Here is a 27,491-nt window from a genome sequence, read left to right on the forward strand (position 1 = left end):
TCCTCGTCCCCAGCGCCCCCTGCATGGAAGGGTGGGCCGCCGCCGCGCCCCCGAGCCCCGCGCCCGAGCCCTAGTGGGACCCCTCCAGCCCAGGGAGGGGCTGCCCAGAAGTTTGGGAGGCGTTCGGGAAAGTTTGCTCCGGGGGGGCCGCGCGCTGCGGTCCGGGGAGGGAGGGTCCCCCTCCACCCCCAGCGGGTCTCTCCAAAGCGCTCGCGGCAGCATGGCGAGGGGGGCAGGTCGGGAGGAGGCCGCCTGGCCGGCTCGCTGCTCCTCTGGCGGCCGGAACCCCCGCTTCCTCTCCCCCTGGAGTCGGGGCAGCGCTTTCCAGCGGCCCCTCTGGCTGGTTTACATGGCGCTTCTCTGGAGGCTCAGCGCGGCCGAGACGGAGTTTTCCATCTTGGATGAAGCGCAAGTTTTAGCAACTCAGATGAAGAAACTTGCCACAGAGGAGCTGGGGGTCGTCACTATGCAGGTACTGTTCCCACTCCACGCCTCCTCTTCCCCTTGCCCGTTTCTCCTTCCTTCCTTCACTGCCCCCCGTTCTCTTCCCCAGGGTGCGCTCGCTCGCTCTCTCCTGCCGCTGCTCCTCTCTCCCTTCATCCTTTCTTCCTGGTTTTCTTTCTTCTATCTTGCTCCTCTTTTCCTACTTTTCGTACCCTCTTCCTCTCGCTCCTCTGCTTCATTCCTGTTTGTTCTTTCCATTTTTTTCTTTGCAAACTTCCCTCCCGTTTGTCCCCCCCAACCCCCGGTCGCCTTTCTCCACCGCGAGCCCCTCACTTCTGCCCCGATTTGCAGGGAGCCGGTGAGAGCCCTGTGGCTGTGGAGTCACTCCCCCAAGCCCGGCGAGGGGACGCTAGCTCTTGGTGGCCACAGTTTCCCCCACCATTCAGCTTTGCCTGACACACAGAGACCCTCCCGCCCCCGGTCAGTAGGGGTTGTTTTTTGGTGCCATTTGCTGATCAATAATCCCCTGGATCGTTGTGGTTTAGTGCATCGTTGTAAAATCTTGAAACATGACTCCCCTGTTCGAGGCTGTTGCCTCGTGGGGCAGGGATACTTTGTATTTTATGAGGGTCTTGAAACTGGCTATTTTGCATACTTTTGTCTCTTCAGTTTCAGGGACCTGTACCCTTTGTGAGGCAGAGGGCAGCTTGATCCTAGATAAATCTTTAGGTGGATTTGATTATTGTTTTAAAACTCAAGAAGCACTTCCTCCTTGCAATTTTTCTGTTTTTTTGTTTATATTCATGACTATATACAATTCCTGAAAACTGACCAACAGAGTGTGTGTGTGTGTATATATATATATATATATTCTGAGCTCTTAAATTAAGAATACTAGAACTTTGATTTCACAAGATTCAAAAAGAGGTTTTGAATTGTAAACTTTAGGTTTATTTATAATACAAGCTGTAATTGAAGGTGGATATTTTTAGACTTTTTTAAGTATAGCAATATTTAAAGTTGAATTTAAGTACTAACTTGTTTTGACAAAGGTCCTTCAGGTCCATATACAATTTTAGTTTTTTCATCTCTGAATATCTTTCTTTCTGATGTCAATAAATCAAAAAATGTTCCTTCATGGAAGGACAGGTTTTTTTTTATATATGTGGAATTTACACACAGAGATGATGGGATAGGGAGACCATTCTTTCTGAAGGGAATATGCAATTTGACAAATTTATTATCTTCCTGCATCTCATTTCTTGACATTGTAATTTCTTTCAGTTCAAGGAGGAGAGAGGTGATTAGGAATTATTTGTGTCCTTGCCTTTGTGGTTGCATATTAATGATAGTAAAACTACTGTGATTTCTGTAATCACTGGCTGGAATTGCATAGGATGCTAATAGCTACGTTACAACAATCAACTACAACATGCACACACACAAAAAGTGAAATCAGATCCCAGATGCATTGCAATCCAAGGTATGGGCAGTACCAAATGCAGTTTTAAAAGCCTCACAAATTGAGGTGACACTTTTATGCAGTCAGCAGGGGTCCCTCCCCAAATGGCCCTTTATCTTCTCCAAACTGGCTTCATTTTACCACCTTTGAAACATCATTGTGTTGGCTGGCCTCCTAGGGCTGGGGCTTTGTCCAGGAAAATACCAAGCTGCTGCCTTGTCCTTTATGATCAGACATGTATGTAAATGACTTCACTTAACAAGGTAGATAGAAGTAAATTATTAATACAGAGAACATTAAGGAAGTCACTTTTTCTGTCTAGAGAGCTACAGGCATATTTACCCCCTGAAAATTATATATATAAATGGTGGAGCTTCTGGTTAATGGAAATTAAATGAGTATGATCATATTTCTCAACTTATTTCTCCAGTGCAAAAAACCCCCACAACCTTCTTGACAAGTGCTAGCAGCTTCAACACGTGTCTTCTTTGGTTTGTTTTTAGGTTTTCTTTTTTAAAGGCAGCTCACATAAAACATATATGCTCAAAATTATCTTCCATAACGACGACACATCGTGTTGTAGGTAGGCATAAAATGAACCAGGTTCCTCCACAAGAATTGTAGCTGGTCATGGCTGTTGGCTTAGGAAGCAGGCTTGATGCCGGTGTATAGGTATGCAAAATAACAACACTAAATGCTATGCATTTATTGTTACTTGAATCGTGTGAGGCCAAAAGCAATTAATACAGTGAAGCCAATAGTTCACAGGATGAGCCCTAGATTCTTTAAAATATTTTGGCCGTTTTAAGTCCCATCAAGCTAATTTGAACGTTCCCCACTTCCTCCGTACATTTCTACAGCTGTTTCAGATTAAAAACTGGTTGAAAACAAACTTCTCATGATTTTAGAAGCTTCTCTGATGATCTCTTCCTACAGTTGAACAAAAATCTTTATAACATTTCAACTCTTTAAATTTAAGCAGTTAGTCCTCAAAAAGGGCTGCATGCAATTAATACAGAATTATTATCTTTGGTATTTACGTAGTGCTGTTAGTGGGCTATATGGCAGGAGAGCTGTGCCAGTCAACGTGTTCCATGTTCTAAACAGCTGTCACTCTGTGGGCAAAAGATTGTTCTGTATTGCACTATGTAGTATAACAATGCGATCAGGTGGTCCTTATAACTGGAAGGCGTTCAGGAACAAATGAGGTTTAACCAAAATGGTCAGGGAAGTAACCCCATGCTCTGGATGCCCCTACACCTCTGATTGCCAGAAGCTGGGACTGCATGATGGGGATAGATCACTCGATAATTGCCTTCTTCTCTTCACTCTCTCTGAAGCATCTGGCACTGGCCACTGTCAGAAGACAGGATACTGGATTAGATGGACTGTTGGTCTGACTCAGTATGGCCGTTCTTATGGGGTTTTGGAAAAAGAGTGAGGGAGCTTTGTGTATCTTAATTGGGAGGTTGCTCTAAGCATAGAGGGTGACATGGAAGAAGGCCCAAAAGCAGGAGTGAGTTAAGGAGACAAAGGAAGTGGCTAGGGTTAATGCTTGGGCAGAGTAAAGAGAGTTATAGGGAATGTAGGAGAAGATGAGGGACGAGTTGTGGAGAGCCAGGAAAGTAAAGAGGGGAAACTAGTGTAGACACCTAGATATGATTTTGGGCAGCAGCGTTCAGCGTAGACTGGAGTTGAGAGGAGCTAAAGGTTGCAATGCTTAAGGCATGAAATAAATAGGCCAGGTGTAGTTTGTGGCCAGGTGGGATGGAGAGAGAGAGGGATGGACTTTTATTTTTTGAGAGAGCGAGCGTACATAGAAAAAGAAATGGCAGGATTTGACAAGAACCTGAATGTGAAGAAAGGAGAAAGCGTGAGCGGCGTCAGTGGTGACGCCAAGGTTATGAGCTTTGGTGATGGGAAGGATGGAGTTGGGAGGTAGAGAGCAAGAGGGCTTTGAAGGAACAATAAGTTTAGTGGCTGCATCGAGTCTGAGGTGGCAATGAAATATCCAATGAATGTCAGGCTGCAGTATCAGAGAGGCAGGTGGAAATCCGTAAATAGACTGAAGGCGAGAGGTTGATTTGGTGTATGTGAATCTGGGAAAGAGTCAGAAGAGGAGAAAACTGAAGGTGGGACCACCAAAAGAGAAAAGGAGGGAGGATGAGGTGAAGCCTCCAGAGGAAACATTAAAGGAGCATCTGGAGAGGTAAGAGAGGAACCGGGAGAGCACTGAGCCTTAGAAGCCCATGAAAGGGGAGGGTATATATAAAAGTCAAAAGGTTGGCGACATGGCTAGTATTATAAACAAAATCTGTCTCCTTGATGCTATATCTACTTCCTCTTAATACAGTTATTACAGCACTAATATGAAGAAAATGTATCTCGAATATTGATAGGAAGACTCATTGTTTTTATGGTCTCGTGTTGAAATCCTGTTATATAACATATTTACTTTTTATAGTTTATTTTCTGAAAGCAGCAAAATCCTACTGGAATGAATCGGATGCGTGCATCTGTGCATAGGAAGAATAATACTGATTCTGCATGGATAGTAAGGATGATCGAGAGTTATTGCAACAGCATCATTCTGACAGTTGTCTTGGCACTAGTACAACTGAATCTTGTTTGTAGACGGTTAGCTGACAGGCATCAGTGCAGAAGCTGATTTTTTTTTTTTTTTTACCAAGTTTTATGTCTTTAAACAAAGGTCTATTGCTGTAAGTGTGTTGCTTTCAAATTAGCCTTTGAATGTATAGAATATACCACAAGTATCTTTATTTGCAATATTGTTTATAAGTAAGGATAACATGGCTGTGTGATTTCTTGTGTGAGGAGCAGCATTCCGTGGGCAGGTGGGACAGCGGTTTTACATTTATTATTGAATAAATATGTGCCCCCATTACAAATATACTTTGTGGAATATTGTATCACAAGTATTATGTAGAAATATGTTTACCGTATGCCTTTGACAGCACTCTGGGCTAATTCTCTGTTGATGTAGTAATATCTAGCTCTTCTATAGCCCTGTCCATTGGTTGATCTCAAAGTGCTTTACAAAGGAGGGGCAACATTTAACCTTTTGTAAATTGTTTCACCTGTGTAGTCTGTTTCCCCTGTTGCTTGCCCAGGGAGAGGAAAAACTTTTTCAAAGAAATGTGCCTGTAAACCCACAGTGGGATTCTGGGGCAAGCATAGTACCTGAAATTACAATTTACTTACTCACCTACCGCTCCCCAAACCAGTAGCTAGACTTCAAGTTGACAAAATCCCTCTGATTTTACTGTGAAATTTTGTTTTGGCAATTCTTCTTCTTTCATATGGCTGGTGCTACTGGGTTCTGGGGAGGTGGGTGTAGAGCAGCAATTACAATATGTTTTAGCAATGATGGGTATTCTGAAAACACCTGATGCTTAAACTGGCAATTTAAGTTGTGTGTGTGCTCCAAGTGATTTTAAAATGCGGACATATTACTTTGCATCATTTGATAGACCATACATTTAATGGACACTATCTTAATGTCACAAGCCACAAAAGATGGTACTTTGTTGAATGAACAGGTTAGTGGGCAAATTTTGTATATTCTCCTGAGTTGTCTGTTCAGTTGGCACTTGGCAGTCATTAAAAAACTACAGGCCCTTTTACATTAAAATTACAACCAAGCTGGAGATTGTGCCCTGACCCAGTTCGAACTGAGAACACTGGCCCTTAACTATGTTCTGTTACTTGGCTAATCCCAGATTGGTTTCCCTGCTTCCATTGTAATTGTAGTGTAGATTGCTGGTTGAAAAACTTCAGAAATTTTGACTGGAAAAACAGGACACAATTCTTCTGAAAATTTTGACCATTTTTCAACAGGCACAGGACCCGTGACCTCCTGAATTACCCAATGCCATTGAAAAAGTCAATATTGTAATTCATTCTAACTCAGACTCCTTGACTATAAAATGAAGATATAATACCTACCTCACAGGGTGTTTAGAGGATTAGTGAATGCTTGGTAGAGGAAAATCTATTGTAATTTTGAGTATGTACATAACTTCAAAGCCATGTAGGCCCAGAAGCAAGCAATATGCCCTTAGGATCTAGAATATTTTGTCAACTTTCTCATCCCAATCCTTTATGCTTATTGTGCTAGAAGAGTACAATTCTTCCTTTCTCTTCCCCGCCCACCATCTCCAAACATGGAAGAACAGTTGCAAAAAAATGCCTTCCTGACTGCTAAAATGGCAGTCGACTACTCCCAATGACAAAAACAACTAAGTTTTTCTATCTGTTAAATTACAGAGCTCTGGTTTCTGATTAACAGTTTTAATACTTGCTCAGATGCTGTAGTAACGGGCACAATAGAAAAACCTATGGTATATAGGCTCCTCCAGCTTGATTGGGAGACTATTATACTAGTAGCATGTTTAGCCATATAATGCTTTTCAGTAAAAGCAGGGTGGGACACAGGCCAGGTTAACACACACAAGTGGAATGCTGTCAGTTTTTGATTGTGTGTGGGAGGATATAATGTCACCTTTATTTTGAAGATTACATAACCACTGTTTGTAGTCTGATGCTGTTTTTAGAGTTGTAATAAACTAATAATTCCAGTAACCAGAATTAGCACTTTTCATCCATAAATCTCAAAAGCAAACTTCACAAAAGAGATAGGTATCCAAGGTTGGTGTTGTAGATAACACATTGGACTCAGAACTTAGATCTAGGTTCTGTTTCTGGCTCAACCATAAACTTCCTGGGTGACCTTGGGCAAATCTGTGCCTCTGTTTCCCATCTTTAAAATGGGCATAACAATATTTCTCTACCTCTCACAGGTGTTACAGATATTAATGGTTTTATTTTGTAAGGTGCTCAGATACTAGGGTGATTAGTGCCATGGGAAAATCTGTAAACCATCAATCATGATCTTAAATCAAGATCTCTAGTTTGCAAAATTAAGGACATTTATCAAATTAAACTTTTCTAATTTCATATCTACTTATTTTTTTAAAGCATCCACTTGAATACAGACTAGAAGAACAGGTATCTACTTTTATGTATTTTTTTTTCTGTTGGCTTCCGGTTGTGGTTTATTGTGCTTGAAAGCCATTTGAGAGACTGAACAAAATAAAAATTAAAAAGTACATGCTGATAAATAGTTTATGAACTACTGTTTTTTCTAAGTATTCAATAGTATACATTATAGTAATTATGGAGTGGAAGCCAGTGGAGTAAAATCTCATCTGTTCTACATGATTACGTCTTGGTTTGCATCCAATCATAACAATCTTTCTAAAGGCGCTATGAAAGCCCAAGACTGCAGCAGTTTTTCATCCTATTCCACTTGGACTTTTTTGCATGAAACATTTCAAAAAGATATAGTGAGGTCCTGGTGGAAGGGCAGTTAAAATAGTTAAGCTTAGGAGAATGAATCTGAATTTTTAATTAGGCTTTGAGTTGTTTCTTCAAAGTGTCGAGACATCATTAGTGATGTAAGTCTTGTTGCATTAGTGGAGACTGACATTTCACTTCAAACACAGAGAACGCAGCTGTCCTGTGCAGATAAAAGTTGCCAAATGTGATGCAGCAAGGTGGATTGCTAGATAATTAGCTGTCCCACTTTACTGCTGTGTTGAAGAGCCCTGCCAGTCATGGGAGGGAGAAAGGGGGAATTATTAACGGGAGGAAATCCAAGTATGTCATAAAGCAATTTGAAATCTCTCAGCTGTGGCAGGGCTGATAAGACATATGTTAAGGAAACACACAAAGTAAGTACAGTATATGTTAGCCAATTCTTTTTCTTAGCTTAATTCAGCAAAGCAGAAATGGCAAAAGCCTAATGATCCCTACAATATAACAAAGTACTTGCAGTGGTTCCATCAACCTGACCTTGGCACTGGTAGCAAAGAAATTAACATTTATATTTTACATGTCAATTTAAAAAATAAATTTGCAATTTATGAGAGATTCAGAATAGGAAGGAATAACTACAAAATGTAAACTGTCAGTTAAAGTGCATTTGGGGACAAAAGAAATGTTTGGTATCAACATAATTTAAAAAATAATCTGAGTTTAAACAGTATCAAAGTGTTCCATGCAGAGAAATAATGTAATAACATAATAATAATAATAATGTAGGATGTTATGTGTTTGTATGCTTCTCGTGCATAACACACCAGTTCGCTTTCACACACATGGATTCTGCACCCCTTAAAGTTAAGGGGAACTTTGCCATTGATTTCAATGAGCATAGGGTCAGAGCTATATAATAAATAGCTATATCTTTAAAGTAAAATATTTTGCCTCTTTTTTTATGTCTTTCTGAACATAATAAATAATACAATTAAAAACGTAGCCTTAAATACCTTCTTTTGATGTCTCAAAAATTCTACCCTGTGGGTATCCACTAATGGCTGTTCTATCTTCTGATGTATTACACAGTTCCAGTGCTTAATATGATTTTTTTATTACTATTATGCAGTTATGGAAGGCCTTGCAAAGGAAAACACTTAGGGTTAGAGCCACAAAAGGACTTAGGTGCCAAACTGCCACTTGAGGGCCTAAATTCCAGAATCAGGCCTTGCTGGGATTCACAAAAACCCTGCTCACCTGCAGCCAAACGCCATAGGTGTCTAAACTCATTCGGGTTTTTCCTGTAAAAGTTCCCTCTGTGCCTACATTTCTGTCTCAGAATGTGCGCACTGCAGCTCTGTGCCAGCCATCCAGATCCAAAGCCTCAGTGCGATGTACAAATGGGGGTACGTTCCTTGGCCTAACCTGCCTGCCGTGCCAATCTGGTAGGCTTGTGCCACGGTTGCTTACCGGATTGGGCCCCTATAGAGGAGTTTACGCAAAATGGCCGGTGGAACAGGAGGAGTGCCTCCCTTATAACTTTTAGCCCAGTGGTTAGGTTACTCACCTGGGATGTAGGAGACTCCCCGTTCAAGTCCCTTCTCATCAGGTGAACAGGGATCTGCCACCTCTCAGATGTGTGCACTAGCCACTAGTTTTTAAAATGTTTTGATGTGGGGTTTCCTCAGTTTCTCTCCTGTTGAAGCTATTCCACTGTGAATAAATAATGAAGGAATCAGTGGGCCAGAGAGAGGGAGAGCAAGTGTGAGAATGACTCTGTAGCGTGGTGTTTAGAGCAGTCACTTGAGAGTTGAGACCCAGGATCCAGTCCCCCTGTTTCAATGACATTTTCAATTATTTATCCACTGTGGAACAGCTTCAGGAGGAGAGACTGAGCAGGTCCTACATCAGAATGGTCCATGACTCGGGCACTCGCCTGAGAGGTGGCAGGACCCTGTTCAAGTCCCTTCTCCCCCTCATGTGGAGGGGGACTTGAGCCATTGGTGTCCCCCCCCAATCACTGGGTTTAAAGTTACGAGGGAGGTCTGATGTCCTCAACCCTCGCTTCTTGAAAAAAAACATATGGGCTTCTAACACCAAGATCGGGTTTGCAGCTGAGCAGAGGGAAGCACCTCTTTGCATCCTGGACTTAGGTGCCTAACTCTGGGAGAGGGGAGGGGCTTAGGACATACCCCTCTCTTCTGCATTTCCTGTTGGCTAGCTTAGGCGAGGAGCCACTTAGCGTTGCTGATTTTTGTGAATCTCATAGTGAGATGCTTCTCCCCATTCACTGTACAGGAATCCTAGGTATGAATCCCATTGATTTTTTTTTTTTTTTTTTAGATGCCTAAAAGTTAGGCGTGGTGACACTCAGTGTTGCAGCACCTGTTTCTTTATGAAACTAGCCTTTAGTAATCTTAACTTCCCTGTAATTTGTTGTAGCGCTATTCCGTATTGTTCAACAGTGAAACTGTTAATAAAAAGTTTGATAGAACAATGTAATGCTAGGCCTTACATTGAAAACAAAGCTTAATAAAGTTCATTAGTAAAAACAAGGTGATACTTATCCAGAACTGGTTGGTGCATCATGGGAGATGTAATCTGCCCGGGGAGTCCCACCCAGTGTGGAGAATGGAGACATATTGCAACTGAATACAACTCCCATGAGTCATTGCAGCATGATAGCCAAACAGAAATTCTTAGTTTCTTGTTTGGGTTGTTTTTGGAAACTTTTGGGGGTTTTTTTGGTGGTTTTTTTTGGGGGGGGGGTGGGCCAGAGGAGGGGGGGAATTTTCCATGGAAAGCAGACACCATTTGTGAAAAATTTAGTTGTGTAAAAAATCCAATATTCTATCAAAAAACAGTTCTGATGAAAAACTTCTAAGCAGCCCTACGCTACACTGTCCTTATGTGAATTAGGATCAGGAACTTGGTAACCAGTTAGCAGGAGGTGTTTGTATAGTGAGAAGGTTATCTCTCCCTCTACTCACCTCCATGTTGGGAATCCAAGTGCATCCCTCATTTTCCTCAACACTGCTTCTGAGGTCTCTTGGTCTAGGGACTTGGGGTGTCAATTTTTCATGGCCTCTTCTATGGCCCACAGAATCCAGCATTGCCACTAAGACTACATATTGTTTGGCAGAAGAAATTCAAGTTGACTCTTGGAACATGATTATGAATGATACAACTCAGCAGTGGTTAATGCACAGTATGAGGCAAGGCTTAATCAAATCACTTTTCACTACTACCAGTTATAGGCTGACTGCAGAAGATTTTAAGAGTGTATTTGCAAGTATATTTGCACAGCTACAAACAGCTGGCAATAAGACTGCTATCCCCAATTCATACTGATGGGTTTTCCTGCTTCACAGCTCTTAAGCGGAAGTAGCTCGTAAGTCTTTGTTTCCAGTAGAACTTGCTTCTTTCTTTGAATGCCCAGTCTTCACTTTGCCTTTGGCCATGACATTAGAAGCTGCAACCACTCTACTAGTTAGAGAACAGAAACCATAATGCCTCTTGAGAGAAGCCACAATTGTATGTCAGCCAGCACTTTATAGGGCACTATAACTAGGTCTTTTTATGCTTTCTCCCCTGCCCCCCATCTTTTTCATATACCCCTAAGACCTAGAAGAAATTTCTGGCTAGCTATATGATCACCACAGATGGGAATTAGGCCAGTGGAAAAGGCTTTAAAATAGGGAAGTTCTAGAAGAGGTTTGCAGAGGCTGGAAATCTTCAGCAGTGCTTCTTCCTCCTTTTCCTCTGGTAAGGTTACTGCATGTCTTCCCTTGTATCGTACTGCATTTCTGGAGCATATTTGAGTACTATTCAAAACAGCACCCCTGCCCTGTCATATTAGTCCCCAATATCCAGAATCTAAAGGGCTTCTCTGAGAACTTGGCAAATTTCACTATTATACCTGCATTTTGTCCCGAGCAAATCTGGAGGATAAATGGAGCTGGTCTTCGTATATGGTTTTTAAACAAATCCTAGCTGCAGTCATCCGTTTGATCAACATTGCCTTACTTGCTTTGTGTCCAGGTTAATTTTTTTCATGTATGTTTCCTTGCTTAGGTGGGTGAAGTGGCCACTCTCCTCTGCAGCTGCTATTTGTGAATTTTCTCTATAAAATTACATTAGGTTCTGTATGCCAGTTTATCTTCCAAGCACCATCTGGAAGAGTATATGTTCCAACCTTTGTTCACTTTCAAGCTTTGCTTGGATAGACAGAAGTCTTGACACAACTTCCACAAGATTGAAATAGACACACGCCAACTTTTTTTTTTTAGGGGGGTGGGGGGAGAGGAAAGATTTCCTGTTTCTGAACCTTCAGATTCAATATTGATTGGTGGAATATAGGCCAACCTCATGATATGACAGTAAACAGTGCCACAAGCATGCCAAATAATTCTGGTGCTTTCATGATCCATTTATCTTCAGTTCAGCTTCCCTGTTCTCTCTCTATCTCCAGTAAGTGAAGCATTAGAAGTACTTGCTCCTGATCCATTACCTCAGAAGTAATATGGAACAAAAAAAGTCTGAGGGGAGAGGCACAAAATCCCGAAACTTAACTAGAGTGGGAGCCTGTTTGGGACAAAGCTGGAAACATTTCCAACCCCAGGGAAGATGACAGAGGAAGCAGAGAGAATTTTACATATTGAATAGTGGGAGAAAGAAGAGTAGGAGCAGGTTCATTCAATAACATGAGGCCATCCAGGTATAGTATCCCTTAGGTTTTGGGTGTTGTGTTAGGCTGACAGTGATCACAATTGTTGTTTCACAATCCACATAGTCATCTATCTGTGACTTTTTTATTTTTATTTTTAGGGCCTAGATATTGTGGAGTTGGGTGCCTGCCCTGTAAGTATAGCAGTAAACAGTTGCAAAAGGTAAATCTCTAGTGGGCCCTGCTCTTTCCATTATTGGCTTTTGCTGCTTAGACTTGGATTTCCTTAGAGCCCTTTCCCCTCCCATTTAATTGTTCTTCAGATTCTATTATTGTGTGAAGGAACGATGAGCTTTTCAGCAAGCTCAGAAACAGTTTGGGCTCATTTGACTCTATATATGAGGCTCTTCCATTCAGAAATGACCCATCATTGTCCCACCCCCAAAAGTTCATGTAAGGCTACAATAGCTTATTTGTTGAAAATGGGTGCAGCTATATTTGTGGGTCATGAAAGGAGAGGCGTCTTTGAGATAGCTTCACCCCCAGTCTATTGAGGGCATTATTGCCAGGATGGGGACCTGGAACAGAAGATGAAAGTGAATGGGAAGCCAAAGAGCACCTTGGCTTTGATTCAGAGTCACCCACACAAGCAGGAGAATCTTGACCTCTCCTATTCCAGGGCTTTGTTTACATGAGGAAAATGACCTGGTGGTTTGATGGATGTCAACCATTGATTGTCTAATCACTACTGCTTTCCCCCCCTCACATGTGGTGTCATTTGGGGATGAAAATTGATTGGGTGATAGGGCAAATATAGTCATCATAGTGTTCAACGCCATTTGGGTGGTGATTAGGCCAATATGGAGAGCGTGGCAAATGGCTGTTGTCAGCCATGGGTCATTTTCCTCTTAGAGGTGCTAAGAGGATTAATCCATCACTTTGTGTAATGTACAATTATAAAGTTACTTTGCCAGTCCAGTGATAACAGCAAAAGGCCTCAGACACCTTCACTCACCTACTTCCCCTTCTCAGGGAAGGGAATAGCTCTCCAGTGAAGTGAGATACCAAGGAGGCTGGTTCTTCCAGTAAATTCAGTGTAACGGGTATGTATGTGAGATAGTTTGATGTCAAAAATAGTCGATTTAACCCATCATACCACAGCCACAGGTCAGTTCACTCAGGGAGTGAGCACATCCTCGGGAATGCCATCTGCTCAGTAGCATGTGTGTTTGGGGGGTGAGTGACAGAGAACTCCATTAAATTGTTGGCATTCATGACCAATATCCTAAACTTGTGTCCTACTGTAAAAGGTCCAATGAGCAGAGAGCTCCAGTAACAGATGCATTCTGAATTCCCTTGCCCAGGATACAGGTTTTCTCTCCTTTTGATGTTAAACAATTCTCTGGAAAATAGAGATTAACCAAGGGTGATGAGAGTGATGATATTGTGCATGGCGTCATCAAGCTTGATTCCAGAATCTTATCCAGTGTTCCTTAGATTAATTTTGGATTTCTTCTTCACTTTCTTGGTCTGTAACACCAAGAACTCATGTATTTCACCGCGATCTTCAGACCCTCTCTCTCGCCTGAGTTTTGAAAGGATGAGATTAACAGAGGAGTTATCGCTCCTTCCTTCCCAAAATTCCACTCCAGACCAGGAGGTGAGCTACCATGGCTTGTAGTGTATGATACATACTAAGTCTTCCTAGTGATGCAGCAAGAAGCAGTAGATTATTGGAAACAGGAGAGGTTTCATGTGCTGGACTGGGACTCTGCTGATCTGGGGTCAATTTTTGGCTCCGTCAATGGCTTTGACTCTGCCTGATCATGAGCAAGTCAGTCTCTCTGAGCCTCAGTTTCTGGTGGTGGTCTGTTGATTTTGGAGAACTAAATATTACTTGGAGGAAAAGAGGGGGGGCTTATGATGATCTCCCCCTCCCCCGCCGATATGTGAAAGTTGTAAGATGAGATGATGGAAGCATCAAAGACCACCCTGGCTCAGTGGATCAGATGCTGTGACTATTAATTCCTTAAGCCTAGGAGGCTGAAAGGGTTGTATATTCTGAGGACTTGGGTCTGGTTCCACTCTCCTATAGCAGAGCTTAATCTGTCAGTCTTGGAATGATGCGCCAAAGATGCCAAAGCAGCATTTTTTAGATAAATTGTGGGTTTTGCATGACATTTCTCCTGAGCTTATTGCTTCTAGATAAAGTATAACATGTCCCTCAAAAATTTAGAGTTCCGTTCAATGTGATAGTTTCATCTTATTTGGAATAGTGGGAAGAGGGCTCTCATGAAGGAATAGTTTAAATTGGGTATTCATACACTATATACACTAATGAAACTATGGTCTAAATAGAAGATCATTGAGCCTCCTTGGGCATAACTTTTGGCCACAGAATCCCGTGTGATGTTTCCAGTGCTAGTCCTTAATTGCTTTTTTTATTCCTTTTGCTATTGACTACCCAACGACTGTCAGGTCTGGTGTGGGAATTACTCCCCCAGTCTGGATTGGTGGAGTTGAGCCTCAAAAAAACAACTTACAGAGAAAATTACACTTTCTGGTCCAGACAGGGACATCGGAATAAACACTGGGGACTTTCAGCTTGACAAATTATACAGCAATGTTTATGCTTCTGTTTTTACTATAAATGCCAAAGTCTTTGGTCTGGCATATTTAAAATTAGAAAGTCTGTTGTAGCCAGATGCACAGAATTTCAGTGTTTATTTTAAGAAGCCTTGATTTTCTTTTTAAATTTTAATACTATACGGGGATTAAGGTGGAAAATGAGAATAAATGTTCAAACTTTTAGCTAAGAGGTAAAGAAAAAGCCTGGGTAATTATCACAGAGCATCTAAAAGTATGTAATCAGATGATAAAATTTAGAAATGATACATTAACCATTCCTGGATTGCAGCTTGACAGATAAATCCTTATATGGAGATTTAGGAAACAAAATTCAGGTGTATTTTTCAAAATCAGGAGAATTTTAAAACTCTCAAAGTGTCTCAGATACAGAAAAAAACAATTTTGACTACATGTCATCAATATAAAGGGAAGGGTAACAACCTTTATGTATGCAGTAACATAAAATCCCTCCTGGCCAGAGGTACAGAATCACTTACCTGTAAGAGGTTAAGAAGCTCAAATAACCTGGTTGGCACCTGACCAAAAGGACCAATAAGGAAAGAAGATACTTTCAAATCAGTGTGTGTGTGTGTCTTTGTTTTGTTCCCTCTCTGGACAGAGAGAGAGACCAAGCAGGTAAACCATCTCCTGAAAAGATACCTGAAATTATACGTCTAAAATTATAGAAATTGTAAGTAAAGGCAAGGAAATGCGTTAGATTATTTTTTGTTTTAGATTGTGAATTTTCCCTATGCTAAGAGGGAGTTTTATTCCTGTTTTTTGTAACTTTTAAGCTGAGCGTAGAGGGGAATCCTCTGTGTTTTAAATCTTATTTACCCTGTAAAGTTACCTTCCATCCTGATGTTGCAAGTGTGATTCTTTTACTTTTTTTTTTTGTAAATAAAATTCTTCTTTTAAGAACCTGATTGATTTTCAGTGTCCTAAAAACCCAGGGGTTTGGTCTGTGCTCACTTTGTAACCACTTGTTTAGTATATTATTCTCAAGCCTCCCCAGGAAAGGGGGTGAAGGGGCTTGGGGGAATATTGTGGGGAAACAGGGACTCCAAGTGGCCTTTTTTCCTGCATATTTGTCTGAATCACTTGGTGATGGCAGCAATGCCATCCAAGGACAAGGAAAGGATTTGTGCCTTGGGGGAGTTTTAACCTAAGCTGGTATAAATAAGCTTAGGGGGTCTTTCATGCGGGTCCCCACATCTGTACCCCAGAGTTCAGAGTGGGGAGGGAACCCTGGCACTACATTTTTAGGACATGAAGCTTAAATAGCTGTCTCTTCACTTTAAAACAACTTAATATAAAATTGGTTTTGAAACTTCTTTAATTTTTTTTGTTTTTCCCAGCACAGACTATTAAATAATTTTGATTTTAAAATTATGTAGAATTTATTAAAACCTGAATTTCAAAATAGTTAAAAATATTTTCTTTACCAAAAGAGCTACCTATTATCAGCAGGCAATACATTTCAAGAAGTAGCTGAAAATGCAAATCATAAATAATTTAAAACCCTCCAACAAATGATCTTGATGTTTGTTTGTTTTAAAAAAATCTGAACTCTTTTGATTTAATTTTCTTCTAATCATCTGTATAGCTCTCTGCTCCCTCTCCCAAATTAAATATTTCAACGTTAGCTAGGTAGATAAGAGGCCTAATTATGATCTTGGTTACACACCAGTGTAATTCCATTGACTTCTGAGGGGTTGCTCTTGAGTTTCATCAGTGTCAGAGCAGAATCAGGCCTGAAAAACTTAAACAATAAATATTTAATCTCAGGTACAGAATAGAATGCACTGGAAAGATACAGTATGTATAATTTATATGGAAAAGGCAGTTAATGTTGAGATTTTAATTATGTAAAATCTGCCACTTTGCACATTTATATATGTAACAGAGATTTTCAGTCCTTGGCCACATAAATATACACAGAAATTACAAGGCAAAACACTTCATGAAGCAGTGCAGGTATGATACCAATTATTTAAAACCCTTAAGAGACAGTTGTAGTTTTTCTTAAACACTGATACTAGCTTAGAAATTTAAGGTTGAAGTCACACGTAGGAGGTGGGGGTGAGGAAACTGAAATATGAAAATACGAAGCTAAGGTCACTTCAAACTCTGACTTCGGCTTTCAACCCTTACTGATCTCTCATCTGTTTACTAACAGAAATTGTTTGTAAGATGGAGTATCTGTTTAATTGTGTTTATTTGAAAGCAGCCCATAACAACAAAATTGGTGCTAAAATCAACTTGAAATCTGCCTTTCAAGAATGAGTTAAGTGCTTTCAAATACTGCCCCAGAGTTTCACGGCCTATTTCTGTTACTTTACAAGCACACTTTCCTATTTTTTAACATGTTTTTCCCCTCCCATGTATGTTTGTGTAAATCTTTCACACCGGAAGAGCTCATTCCCCTTGATATTGTAGGTGGTTAGCAGAGTTTTTGCAGATCATCTCAGGGCTAGTCTACACTAGGAGTGCTACTCGCCACAGTAACACATCTGGTGAAAACGCTCTATGCCGATGGCAGAGAGCTCTCCTGCTGGCATAATAAAACCACCTCTGTGAGAGCGCGGTAGCTATGTTGGTGGGAGAAGCTCTCCCACTGACATAGTGCTGTCCACACCGGTGCTTAGGTCGGTGTAACTTATGTCGCTCGGGGGGTGTCATATTCACGGCCCTGAACGACATAACATATACCTATGTAAGCTGTAGTATAGACAAGCCCTCAGTAACTGCTCTAAGGATCAGTCACTGTTTGTTGAAATCTGAAAAAGGTCTCTCACTCAGTGCCTAATTCACACCATCCTGTTACATATTGCAGAGGTCTCAGAATAACGTATATATTGTTTGCAGTATCCAAATGAACGGGTGAGAGTTAGCAAGTGAGTAAAAAGCCTTCATTCTGAAACTGGCCTTAAGTTTTGTTATGGATGCGTGAAAATAAGAAGGGGTTTTATTTTTCCTCCCTCTTTCTCTTGGAATAAAACTTAATTTAATTTTCATAAGAAGTACGTGTGTGGGGAGAGAAGAGTAAAATCTCAAACTGCTTGGATTTGCACATCCATCACATCACTTATTAACATCAAATAATAGATAAAATCCACCTTTTATTTAAGAAGTGAACTTTTTATGGCTTCCTTATTTGTTTTGTTTAAATGTTCCGACCCAGGCCTAATAGAGCTAAAGTATGAGTGTTGTATATCCTGAGAGCTGCATTCACCAGACATCTATAACGTGTACCTGCTTCTTTAATCCAGTGTAGTTGGGGATCTACAAATTACCATTGCCTTTCTAATTTTATAACAAAGCAGTTACGAGCATATTTTCTGATGGCCAGTGGTTAGCTCTTGGCTTCTGGCCTCTAGCTGGGCATTAGCTGCCATGAAATACTTGGCCATGAAGTTGTTATTGCTGTTACAAACCATGTGATATTAATGAATGTTCAACTTCATATTTCATTTATTAACAATGCATAGGGTATTTATGGTCTGTCAGCTAAAAGTCAAACTGCTCACTGCCATGGAAACTGCATTATGCTTACTGTATTGATCTTCTCTTAGCAGCTATTGACTGCAGCAGAACTGGCAGAAAAGCACTTCATTCCAAAAATTCTCTTGGCTTTCTAATGTTTTAGTTATCGATCTACACATAGTGAACCTACTATAGTATATTGTTATTAAAACTACTGGATTCAGGCTCACAGTTAAGATACCCCAAATATTATTTTTAAATAGGGCTCTTGCTAGTAATCTGCAATATGAATTAGTGGTCTCTGGGTTAGATATCTCCATGTGAAAGGAAATTAAGTTTGCAAAGTCTAATGCATTTTAAAATAGTCACAACAAGCACTTGCTTACCATTTCTCTAGTACATAAATCTAATTTTGGCAGGTTCCCCCCCCGCCCCCCATATCTATTTATTCAGTAACTTGTTAACTACAAGTGTAGAAAATATATTCCACTAACTGCAACCTCAAATATCCAAAACTAGCTTCTTTATGTATGTCCAAGAGTAGAATATAGGGTCTATAAACTAAAAATATAAATTGAAGAGAGCATTATGTTTATACCATGGTATACAAAGTAGGTAATTTAATTTCTTTCAAGGCAGTAGAGGTGCAGGGACAATCTTGACAAAAGTAACTAACAGGCATACCTTGGTAAAAGGGAAAGTGTGAAACAGATATGCCATTTTTAAACCTGTTTGAAGAGTAAGCCTATTGAGTTTGTTCCATTTCATATGCCAGTGATGACACCTAAATGACTTATTACAGGTTGGAAAAATTCATGCTAAAGCTTGGTCCCCATACCATACGATATAGCACTAACTTAAAAAGGAGCGTAATGGTGGTAATTTTGGATCATTTGAAATCATGATGAAAGCTGAAAGCTGCTGCTGCTTCTCACCAAGTTAGAGCTCAGCTGCTTTACTTAAATACTAAGCTCCTTGGTGCTTTTGTTCTGTGTTGCTACAACGCCTAGCGCACATTGGGATCCTGCTCCACAACAAACTCCCAAGCACTTCTACATTACAAATAATAATAATATTCAAACACGTCAAGCGTGAGCTGAGCTGCTGCTGGAGTGGCTTTTTGGGTATGACATCTATGTGACTGCTACCAAAAAGTAGTTATGAAATACTGGCTTGGCTCTGAAACACCTCCAGCTACTAATTTTAAGCCCTGTTTTTTCTAGTAGTGGATATAAAAATCTTATTATGTGGTTGATTTAGTGAGTGAGTCCTCAGTTCATAATCTCTTTATAAAAATGTATGCACATTAGCAGGAGGTATTTAATAGACACACTGCCTCGATGAAAGAATGCTTTGTGGAACGAAGCTTTTGTGCATTTCTGGATCTCTCAGCAATTCCTGTGGAGCTTCCCAAGTCTCACTGACACAGAATGGCAGAGGAAAAGACCTTCTCACTTTAAGCCTGAATGGAGAATAATGGCGGGGGGAATGGGAGTGGGGGAGGGGAATCAGTTGCTTTGGAATGCAGAGATGATTGGTATTGGAACTCATGATCTGAGCATTTAACACTTTTAGTCCTTCCTACCCCCAACTGGGGCTTTGCATTTACAATGAGGCTCATGCTATCCCTGAAGTAAAAGTTTCTGAGGGGTAGCCGTGTCAGTCTGTATCAGCAAAAACAACGAGGAGTCCTTGTGGCATCTGGAGACTAGCAAATTTATTAGGGCATAAGCTTTGAAAGCTTATGCCCAAATAAATTTGTTAGTCTCTAAAGTGACACCTCGTTGTTTCTGAAGTAAAAGTGGTTTGCTCTCTAAGTCAACAATAGCAGCTTCTTATCCCAGTCAGTTGAGAGAACTTTTCTCAACCCAGGTAGTCTTTGTTAGGTAACAATATTTGATTTGTCGATTTTATCGATGTGTAGTAAAGATAAGAAATATTTCCTTTTTTCTTGGCCACTTTCATTTCTTGTCTAATATCTCAGCTATTGATTAGCTAATGTGTGGACTGACAGTTTTAGTATTTGACACACCATAGTCTGTTGCTATGGAAAGGATTTTCTGTCTTAAATAACAAGGTGGTGAGTTCACAGATTTCTTTTGTTATGAACTGACAAACCGCTTAAGTTGCACAAGGCGCGAGTGGATATTCATATCTAAAGAAGAGCAAAAACCTGGAACATTTTGGTTTAATAATGGAAATTTCCCTCTTTTTTTCATAGCCAAGAATGTAAATGCTTTATTTCTAATCCCTCCTCATGACCATTATCTTTCACTGTACTGAAGAAAACAATTCATGTGGTGTTGACTTCTCAGCAACAAACTACCCTCCAGTGTTGTTGCTAATGTTTGAAGCCTTAAGCCCATGGTTCCAAACTTTTTACTAAGGTGACTTGCCAACTTCATTTTTTCCTTTTTTTGTGGATCCATCTGGGGTCCAATTTTGGAGGGGTGCCCAAAATCATAGGCCAGAGTTGTCATCCTCTTCTGCTACTGTCATTTTCTCCTCATTCCTCTGAGAGGGCACCGGTCACCTGCAGCACACCCTGTACACTGGCACCACAACCCTAATCCCTGTCCACTGTGGATGGGGAGGCCCTGGGGGATCATATTGGAGATTGAGCCTGCCCCGCACTTACCCTGTAGCAGTGGGTCATCTCCCACAGGCCTTGGCTCAGTTCCCTGCTCCACGTGTTGCAACCTGGTGTGTGTGTGTGTGTGTGTGTGTGTTTGCAGCACCACTCAGGTTTGGTCCAGCTGCAGGGTGAGCTTGGGGCGGGCTTGGTCTCCAACCCCCCATGGGCATCCTCTCCTCACTGGGCCTGCAACTCTCATCTATGGTCTTCCTACAACGCACTGTTTGGGAAACACTGCCTTAAGTGACGTTCTTTTAACCTGTAGGTGGCTGGAGAAGTTCTATACATTGCGAAGCTCATGCTGAAAGTGATAGATCGTTAAATGACTGACAGGTTGTAAATTTTGTTTGTTGTTCATCAGGGTTTTTTTTCTGGCTATCACTCTTCAGGTGCAATGTTGCCCTCTAGTGGTTGGGAGGACTTTGTAACTCCTGAGGGAACAGTTGGGTCAATTTTTTGATGAATTTTGATTAAACCTAATTTTAAGTAATTTATGGAGAAACTTCCAAAGGGAGGACATCACTGTCCCACATCTTGATCAAGTTTCATTCTGAATGAGATGTAATAAATAAGCAGCATGGTCAACTGGCTGTTTCATTTGAACAGATAACACAGGCTTTTGTAAATTGCCTTAATTTTAGAATGCAATCTAGTAATCCTGTTTATACTAATTCATTTCTTGCAGCATGCTTATTACAGAAGCCATATATGTATAACTTATTTCCTTTAAATGGCACCAGGTGTTCGCCTTTTCTCAGAACACTAAAGCCTCAGGTTCTCAGCATCATCTTTATAAACAAAGTTGATGATAGTTATTAACAGATATATTTAAAAACTAAAGAAATCCACGCATACCCGAACAATCACAACTCGTGTAAACAAATCTAACCACAATCTAAATAACAAACTAATCGAAAGAAACCCCCACATTATTTTTGTCTTCTGTTTTGTATTAGGCTCTACAGAAATATCTATCTAATAACATAGCTCTTATATTTCACACCCTTACTGTCCTTAGATAGTAAACTCAGTGAATCGGGGCATCTTTGGGCACTATCTACATAATAGACATTATAATTATTATTTTAAGGGCTGGTGGATTCAGCTTCCTCAGAGCACTTTGAAAATGTTTGAAGAAAAACAAGAACAGAAATTGGAAAAATTCTGATCATCTTCTGCATGCCTGCTCCCACCTCCTTTTTTTTTTGAGCAGCTCTACTCAACAGATCCAGGGACTGTAGAAATGAGGGGGAATCTAGTAAGCCTAAACAGTGTCAGGCTGTGAGCAAAACTAGGCCCATTATGTGAGTTGAAAGTCTACAGGTTGCAACACAGCAGACAAGGAAGCATAGCCACAAGTGACTGCTAAGACTAGCAAAGCTTCTGATGAAAGCCCCAGGTGGCAGAAACTGAGAGGGAAAGCTGAAGAAAGGGGTACCCAAAGATCTATTGGGTTAAAATGTGTAAGGATCTTGGACTGCCATGTTTCTACAATGAATGTAGAACCACTGGCATGAAATGGAAGAGGATTGAGTTTTTTCAATCTTCCTCCAATACTTAAGCCCTTACTGTCTCATCTACCTACATAGCAGGAAACCCTCTTGTGCTGCTTTGATGTAGATGCTATTAATGAATAATTTCTGATCTGAGCTGATTGAGAGCATGAAAGACTCTTGTCATATAAATCACCCAGTCCCCCATTTCCCATGTGCCCAGCTACTCCACATAGCATCTTTGTGCAGAGCATAGGAAGTTGTTATATGATTCTAGGTAAGTGTGAATTTTTGGATGAAGGTAAGATCCCTATCCTAAGCCTTCTACAATCTCTCTTGAAATGGGTCAGGTTCCAAATGCCATCCAGTTCCTGGGGTGTCTTCCTGTAGAAGACAGGATTTCCCCAGAACTAGCTCTCCTGACAGAAGTGATGGCCAAACTCCAAAATCCTTGATCAAATCCTCTTCTAGAAGGTGAAGATGGTCCATCCTTTCCCTAGCACTTTAAAACCAAGATTAAAGTGCTGTTGTTTTAACCAAGCATGTTATTTGGAGTTAGGTTCTTCCCCCCCCCCCAAAAAGAGAGTGAAAATTTGCCATCTTTACTGAATTTATCTTACTTTTCTTATCATCAAAATGAGAAAAAATCCAGTAATGGCCCTATTGATTATTATATGTTTGATTGCATCACCAACAGAAGTCGGTCCAATGGTCTTTCTGATTACAAAGAATAAGTTTAATTTTGTTTGCTGTCCTTTCACCCCCTCCCCCATGTTCTTTAGGATGAAAGCTCTCTAGTTCATTGACTTCAGTATTTCTGGGTTGTGAGTGTAGATCCCATCTTTTCTGTATCTCATGCAGTGAATTTTGAGTTTCTAAAAGCATGAGGTGGTGATAAATGATCTTGAAAATGAAAGAAGAGTTGCAATCCACAGGGCTGAAAGACTAGGGAAGAGCAATTTCTGCTGTTTGAGCCAGAAACCAGCTGCTCTAGAGATGTAGATATTGACAAGCTAGCACTTGTGATCCTCCACAGAATATCTGTTCACTTTCCCCCCAACCCCGAGTATTTCCCCCTGATTATAGTTTTTCAGAGTATGCTATACATAAAGCAATCAAGTTAGAATGGGTAGGAAGTTGAAAAATATCAATTTCCAATAAACCCTGCTTAAGAAAACAAGATGTTTCAAAACTGTTTACAGTGAGAGAATGTGGTGAAGGTACAAAATAAATTTTTGGTTAGTATAGGCCGCAGTTTCAGATTAAGCACTTGGGTTCCTTTGCCTGAAGACTGTAACATTCATGTTAAACTTGCTGTCAGCAAAGCTTCCACACAGTCACCTGATTGGCATATTTTAATTTTGTTACTTGCTTTTTTATATGAAGATTAAAACCATTAGTGTTTTGCCTGTGTATGTTTTTAAATTTTTTAAACCACTATGCTTCATTGTAAAATCCTACCCCAGTTACCAAAGTCAGGGAGTGTGTGGTGGTGATTTAGTTAGTTTGTTTGTTTTTCTCAGGTTTTATAAAATGCAGCTGGTTCTTGGGATATCATAAATACTGGTAGGCAAACAAAACCTCATAAATACAATTGATTTAAGGACAAACTAGCAAGCATTTCTAATTACAGCATACCTTTTATATGGGGAGAAAATAACTCTTTTATAATAAGGTGCCTACTAACCATGGTTTTCCTTTAATTATTTTGTTTTTTCTCTGGGTTAAATTAAATCAACTGGCTGTTTTAGCCTCCAACATCCAGTTTGTGGCTCTGTTCTCTACTTCTCTCCCAACACTTTAGTCCACTGTTCCTTTGAAATAATTTCTACTTTTTGTTGTTGATGATGATGTCCTCAGCAGTGTGTTAAATTATTTTAATCATGCTTTGTGCAAAGAAATTGCTTCAATTGCATATAGATTCTTCCTGCTCATTAAAGGGACATGGTCAACATAAATTTTATTGAACTAATTTAAAAATACTCAGTGTTTTGATTACAGTACCCTCTAAATAGTATGCCCTGAAGTGTGTTTTTTTTAATTACTTGAAAATATTTTATAGGAAGCCGAAAGTCCCTTTTCTTTATTTATAAGGGTCTTTTGGACGAGCCGAAGAGCAACACAACCAAATATGCTGTAGCCCAGAGGCTCCCAAACTTTATTGCTTCACTTACCACCTTAAAATTTTTTGTGAAGTGTATGGATGGAACATCAAGCTCAACTACCACCAGTGGTAGACATACCAGAGTTTGGGGATCCCTGCCCCATCCCTCCTCCTCCCTGCCCTTTCTCCCGGTACAGATACCTGCCTGATGATTCTAAAGTTTCCGTTGCGCCTTTACCAATCACAGTAGCAGCAATCAGCTTCTTTCAGAGCTTAGATAAGAGCATGTGTCAGCTCCCCTCAGAGCTGTATAGGAAACAACTGACCCTTTACAACACAGCTAAACTAGCTATTCACAAAGTGCTACCAAATACACAAAGTAAACAAACTTTTTTTTTAAAAAAAAAGGCATTTTATCTTTGTGTGGGCATTTACTTGTCACAATAACAGACACAAAATTTGCAGAGGGAAGTGTAATGACATCAAAATTACTTACTTTTATTACCATATTAGGGTGGTAGGTATCCCTAGCCTTTGTCTGTGATGTCTTGTTGAAAGGTGAGGGCCCAATCCCCCAACAAGTTTCATGCAGGTGGTCTGCGCTCCAAAGGAACGTATTGCATAGACTTGCGGCATTACTTACTATTGCAAGCAGCTAGTTGGAAGCTGTCCATACCTTTACATTCAGGATCTTTTATAGCTTTGTGAAATCTGTTGTAGTCTACTTTGTTTTCTAGTTTGCTACAGACCAAATGTAGCAAAAACATTCTTAGTAAACCTGGAACTGTTTTTAAAAAGGGAAGGGATGCTTGAAATTTAGTTAGTTTTAAAAACGAAGTGAGTTGGAGCAGGAGCAGTACCTAAAACTAGTCACCGTGCCAATTTGTGTGGCTTTATAATATTTTTGTGGTGTTGGTTTTTCAGAAATGTTTTTTCCTTGCCTTGATGCTGTGTGAAAAACCCACACAAACATGGGAAGGTGACTATATATGTCGTGCTGTCAAACATACAAATAAATAAACTTGGAAAATGAGAGGATGTTGTTTCTTTCCAATCTTTCAGTTGCAGTGCTCTTAGATTTCACTGACGGGGACATAGGTGCCTAACTTTAGACACCTACTTTTTAAAATTTTGGTCTCAGTCATTGACTTACACTTAAAGGAAATGTATTGTAAAACTGCGATTTTTTTGCAAAGTGATTATATTATATTAAAAGTTAAATGCTAGGAATAGAACCATAAATACACATTGTTTCCTATTTGCTAATTGATAAGAATAATATGGATGTTTTGGTAAGTATATTTAGTAAACTACAAAAATGGCTGCTATTGTATAAAAATTTCATTTTTTCAGACAATGACTTCAAATATGGTATCAGACAAATATTGGCTGGAACTATATGAACTTTAAACTTCTTCAGTGCAATACAAGTTTGAAGAAAAATCAAGCTCAGTTCATATTTTTGAAATGCAACCATATTATGGTTTAAATGAGTTTGTTTGTAACAAGCACAAGAAATAGCAAAGATGTCTGGGAAATCTGCTGGTCTAAACAAAATATAGAAAGGAAAAATTACTGCAAATTGCACACTGGTGATAAGTTAGTGTTCCTGCAAGCTTATAAGTGGAGCTCTGCAAATTCTGAGTTTTCAAAGTGGAAGTCTCAGTCCTGTGGTGTTTGAATACTTGAAACTTCACCCGCTTTCTATCCTTCCCTGTTTTTCAAGGAGAAAGGAAAATACTGGGGGGAAAGTTGCTCTACCAGCACCACCAACTAGAGCAGGGACGGGCGAACTTTTTGACCTAAGGGCCGCATCGGGTTTCGGAAATTGTATGGAGGACCGGTTAGGGGAGGGGGTCGTGGCCCGGCCCCCACCTCCTATTTGCGCCTCTCCCGACCCCTGCCCCATCCACACTCCCCCGCTCCCTGTCCCCTGACCGCCCCCAGATCCCCGCCGCCTCATCCAACCCCTCCTCTCATTCCTGACGGCCCCCCTGGGACCCCTGCCCCATCCAACTACCCCTTCTCCCTGTCCCCTGACCACCCCCGGAACTCCTGCCCCTGACTGCCCCCTGCTGCCCATCCAACCCCTCCTCCTTCCTGACTGCACCCTGGGACCCCTGCCCCCATTTAACCCCCTTTCCCCCCCAACCACCCCAACCCCTATCCACACCCCCACCCCCACCCCCTGACCACCACTCCGAACTCCCCTGCCCTCTATCCAACCCCCCCTGCTCCGTGCCCCCTTACCGCGCTGCCTGGAGCACTGGTGGCTGGTGGCGCTACAGCTGCACCGCCCAGCTGGAGCTGGGCCACGCCGCCGCCACCACACAGCACAAAGCACTGGGTCAGGCCGGGCTCTGCAGCTGCGCTGCCCCAGGAGCTCACAGCCCCACCGCCCAGAGCATTGCGTCGGCGGCGGAGCGAACAAGCTGAGTCTGTGGGGGAGGGGGAACAGCAGGGGAGGGGCCAGGGGCAAGCCTCCTGGGCCAGGAGCTCAGGGGCCGGGCAGGACGGGCGGGCCGTAGTTTGCCCACCCCTGAACTAGAGGCAGCGGTATAAAGAGGGTGAAATTCTACCTAGATCAGCCAGTGGTTAGGACCAAGTTTATCAAAGGAGAACCTACACTTGGTTACTGGACAAGAGTGATAGAGCCATAAAGAAAAGTGACAAAAGGAATTTCCTTTCTCTGTTTGGCATTTTATAACTCCACTCTTGCCTTAGAATCTCTGAGTCTTTTCATCTCGTAGTTGAGGGTTTGCTCTGGAAAGGACTGTCAAACATGTATGATGCATTTAACTCCCTTGCCTCCACCTCTATATTTTATCTTCCCCAACCCCTCCACTTTGGCAGGTGTTAGTATGGACTGTATGAAAAAAGGAAAATATGATTTTGTTGTTTTTGCATGCTCTTCAGAATGAATAACAAGTACTCATTAATTTCCATCTGATAAAACTGTATTATTAATATGTTGGTGGCTAAAAACTGAAACAGGAAATGACCAGAGTTAGTTTCCATGACACCCTGTCATTCGTATCCAGTTCTCAAGAAGATGAAAGGCCAAAGCAGCCTTTTGATAGTGAGCAACTAATTGGATGGCTGATAGTGGGAGGTTTTTTTAATGTGAAAAAATAAAGGAGGAAAAAGTGTAACAGCTGTGTTTTGGTATAGATGTGTAATCCCCAGATAAAACACTCCAAGGACAAGGAAACCTAGTGCCTATAGTCAAGAAAAAA

The 27,491-nt window shown here is 41.0% G+C and overlaps 1 protein-coding gene across 1 annotated transcript in view; it reads left to right on the forward strand.

The window, feature by feature from the left end:
• The first annotated feature begins 220 nt into the window (after positions 1-220).
• Positions 221-27,491, forward strand: part of CACHD1 (cache domain containing 1) — a 194,650-nt gene continuing 167,379 nt past the window's right edge. The window contains exon 1 of the mRNA XM_065409688.1: positions 221-472. Within this exon, the coding sequence (XP_065265760.1) occupies positions 221-472 (252 nt within the window). The remainder of the gene's footprint in view (positions 473-27,491) is intronic.

This window comes from Emys orbicularis, chromosome 8 (genome assembly GCF_028017835.1).
Source record: "Emys orbicularis isolate rEmyOrb1 chromosome 8, rEmyOrb1.hap1, whole genome shotgun sequence".
Taxonomy (NCBI): Eukaryota; Metazoa; Chordata; order Testudines; family Emydidae; genus Emys; species Emys orbicularis.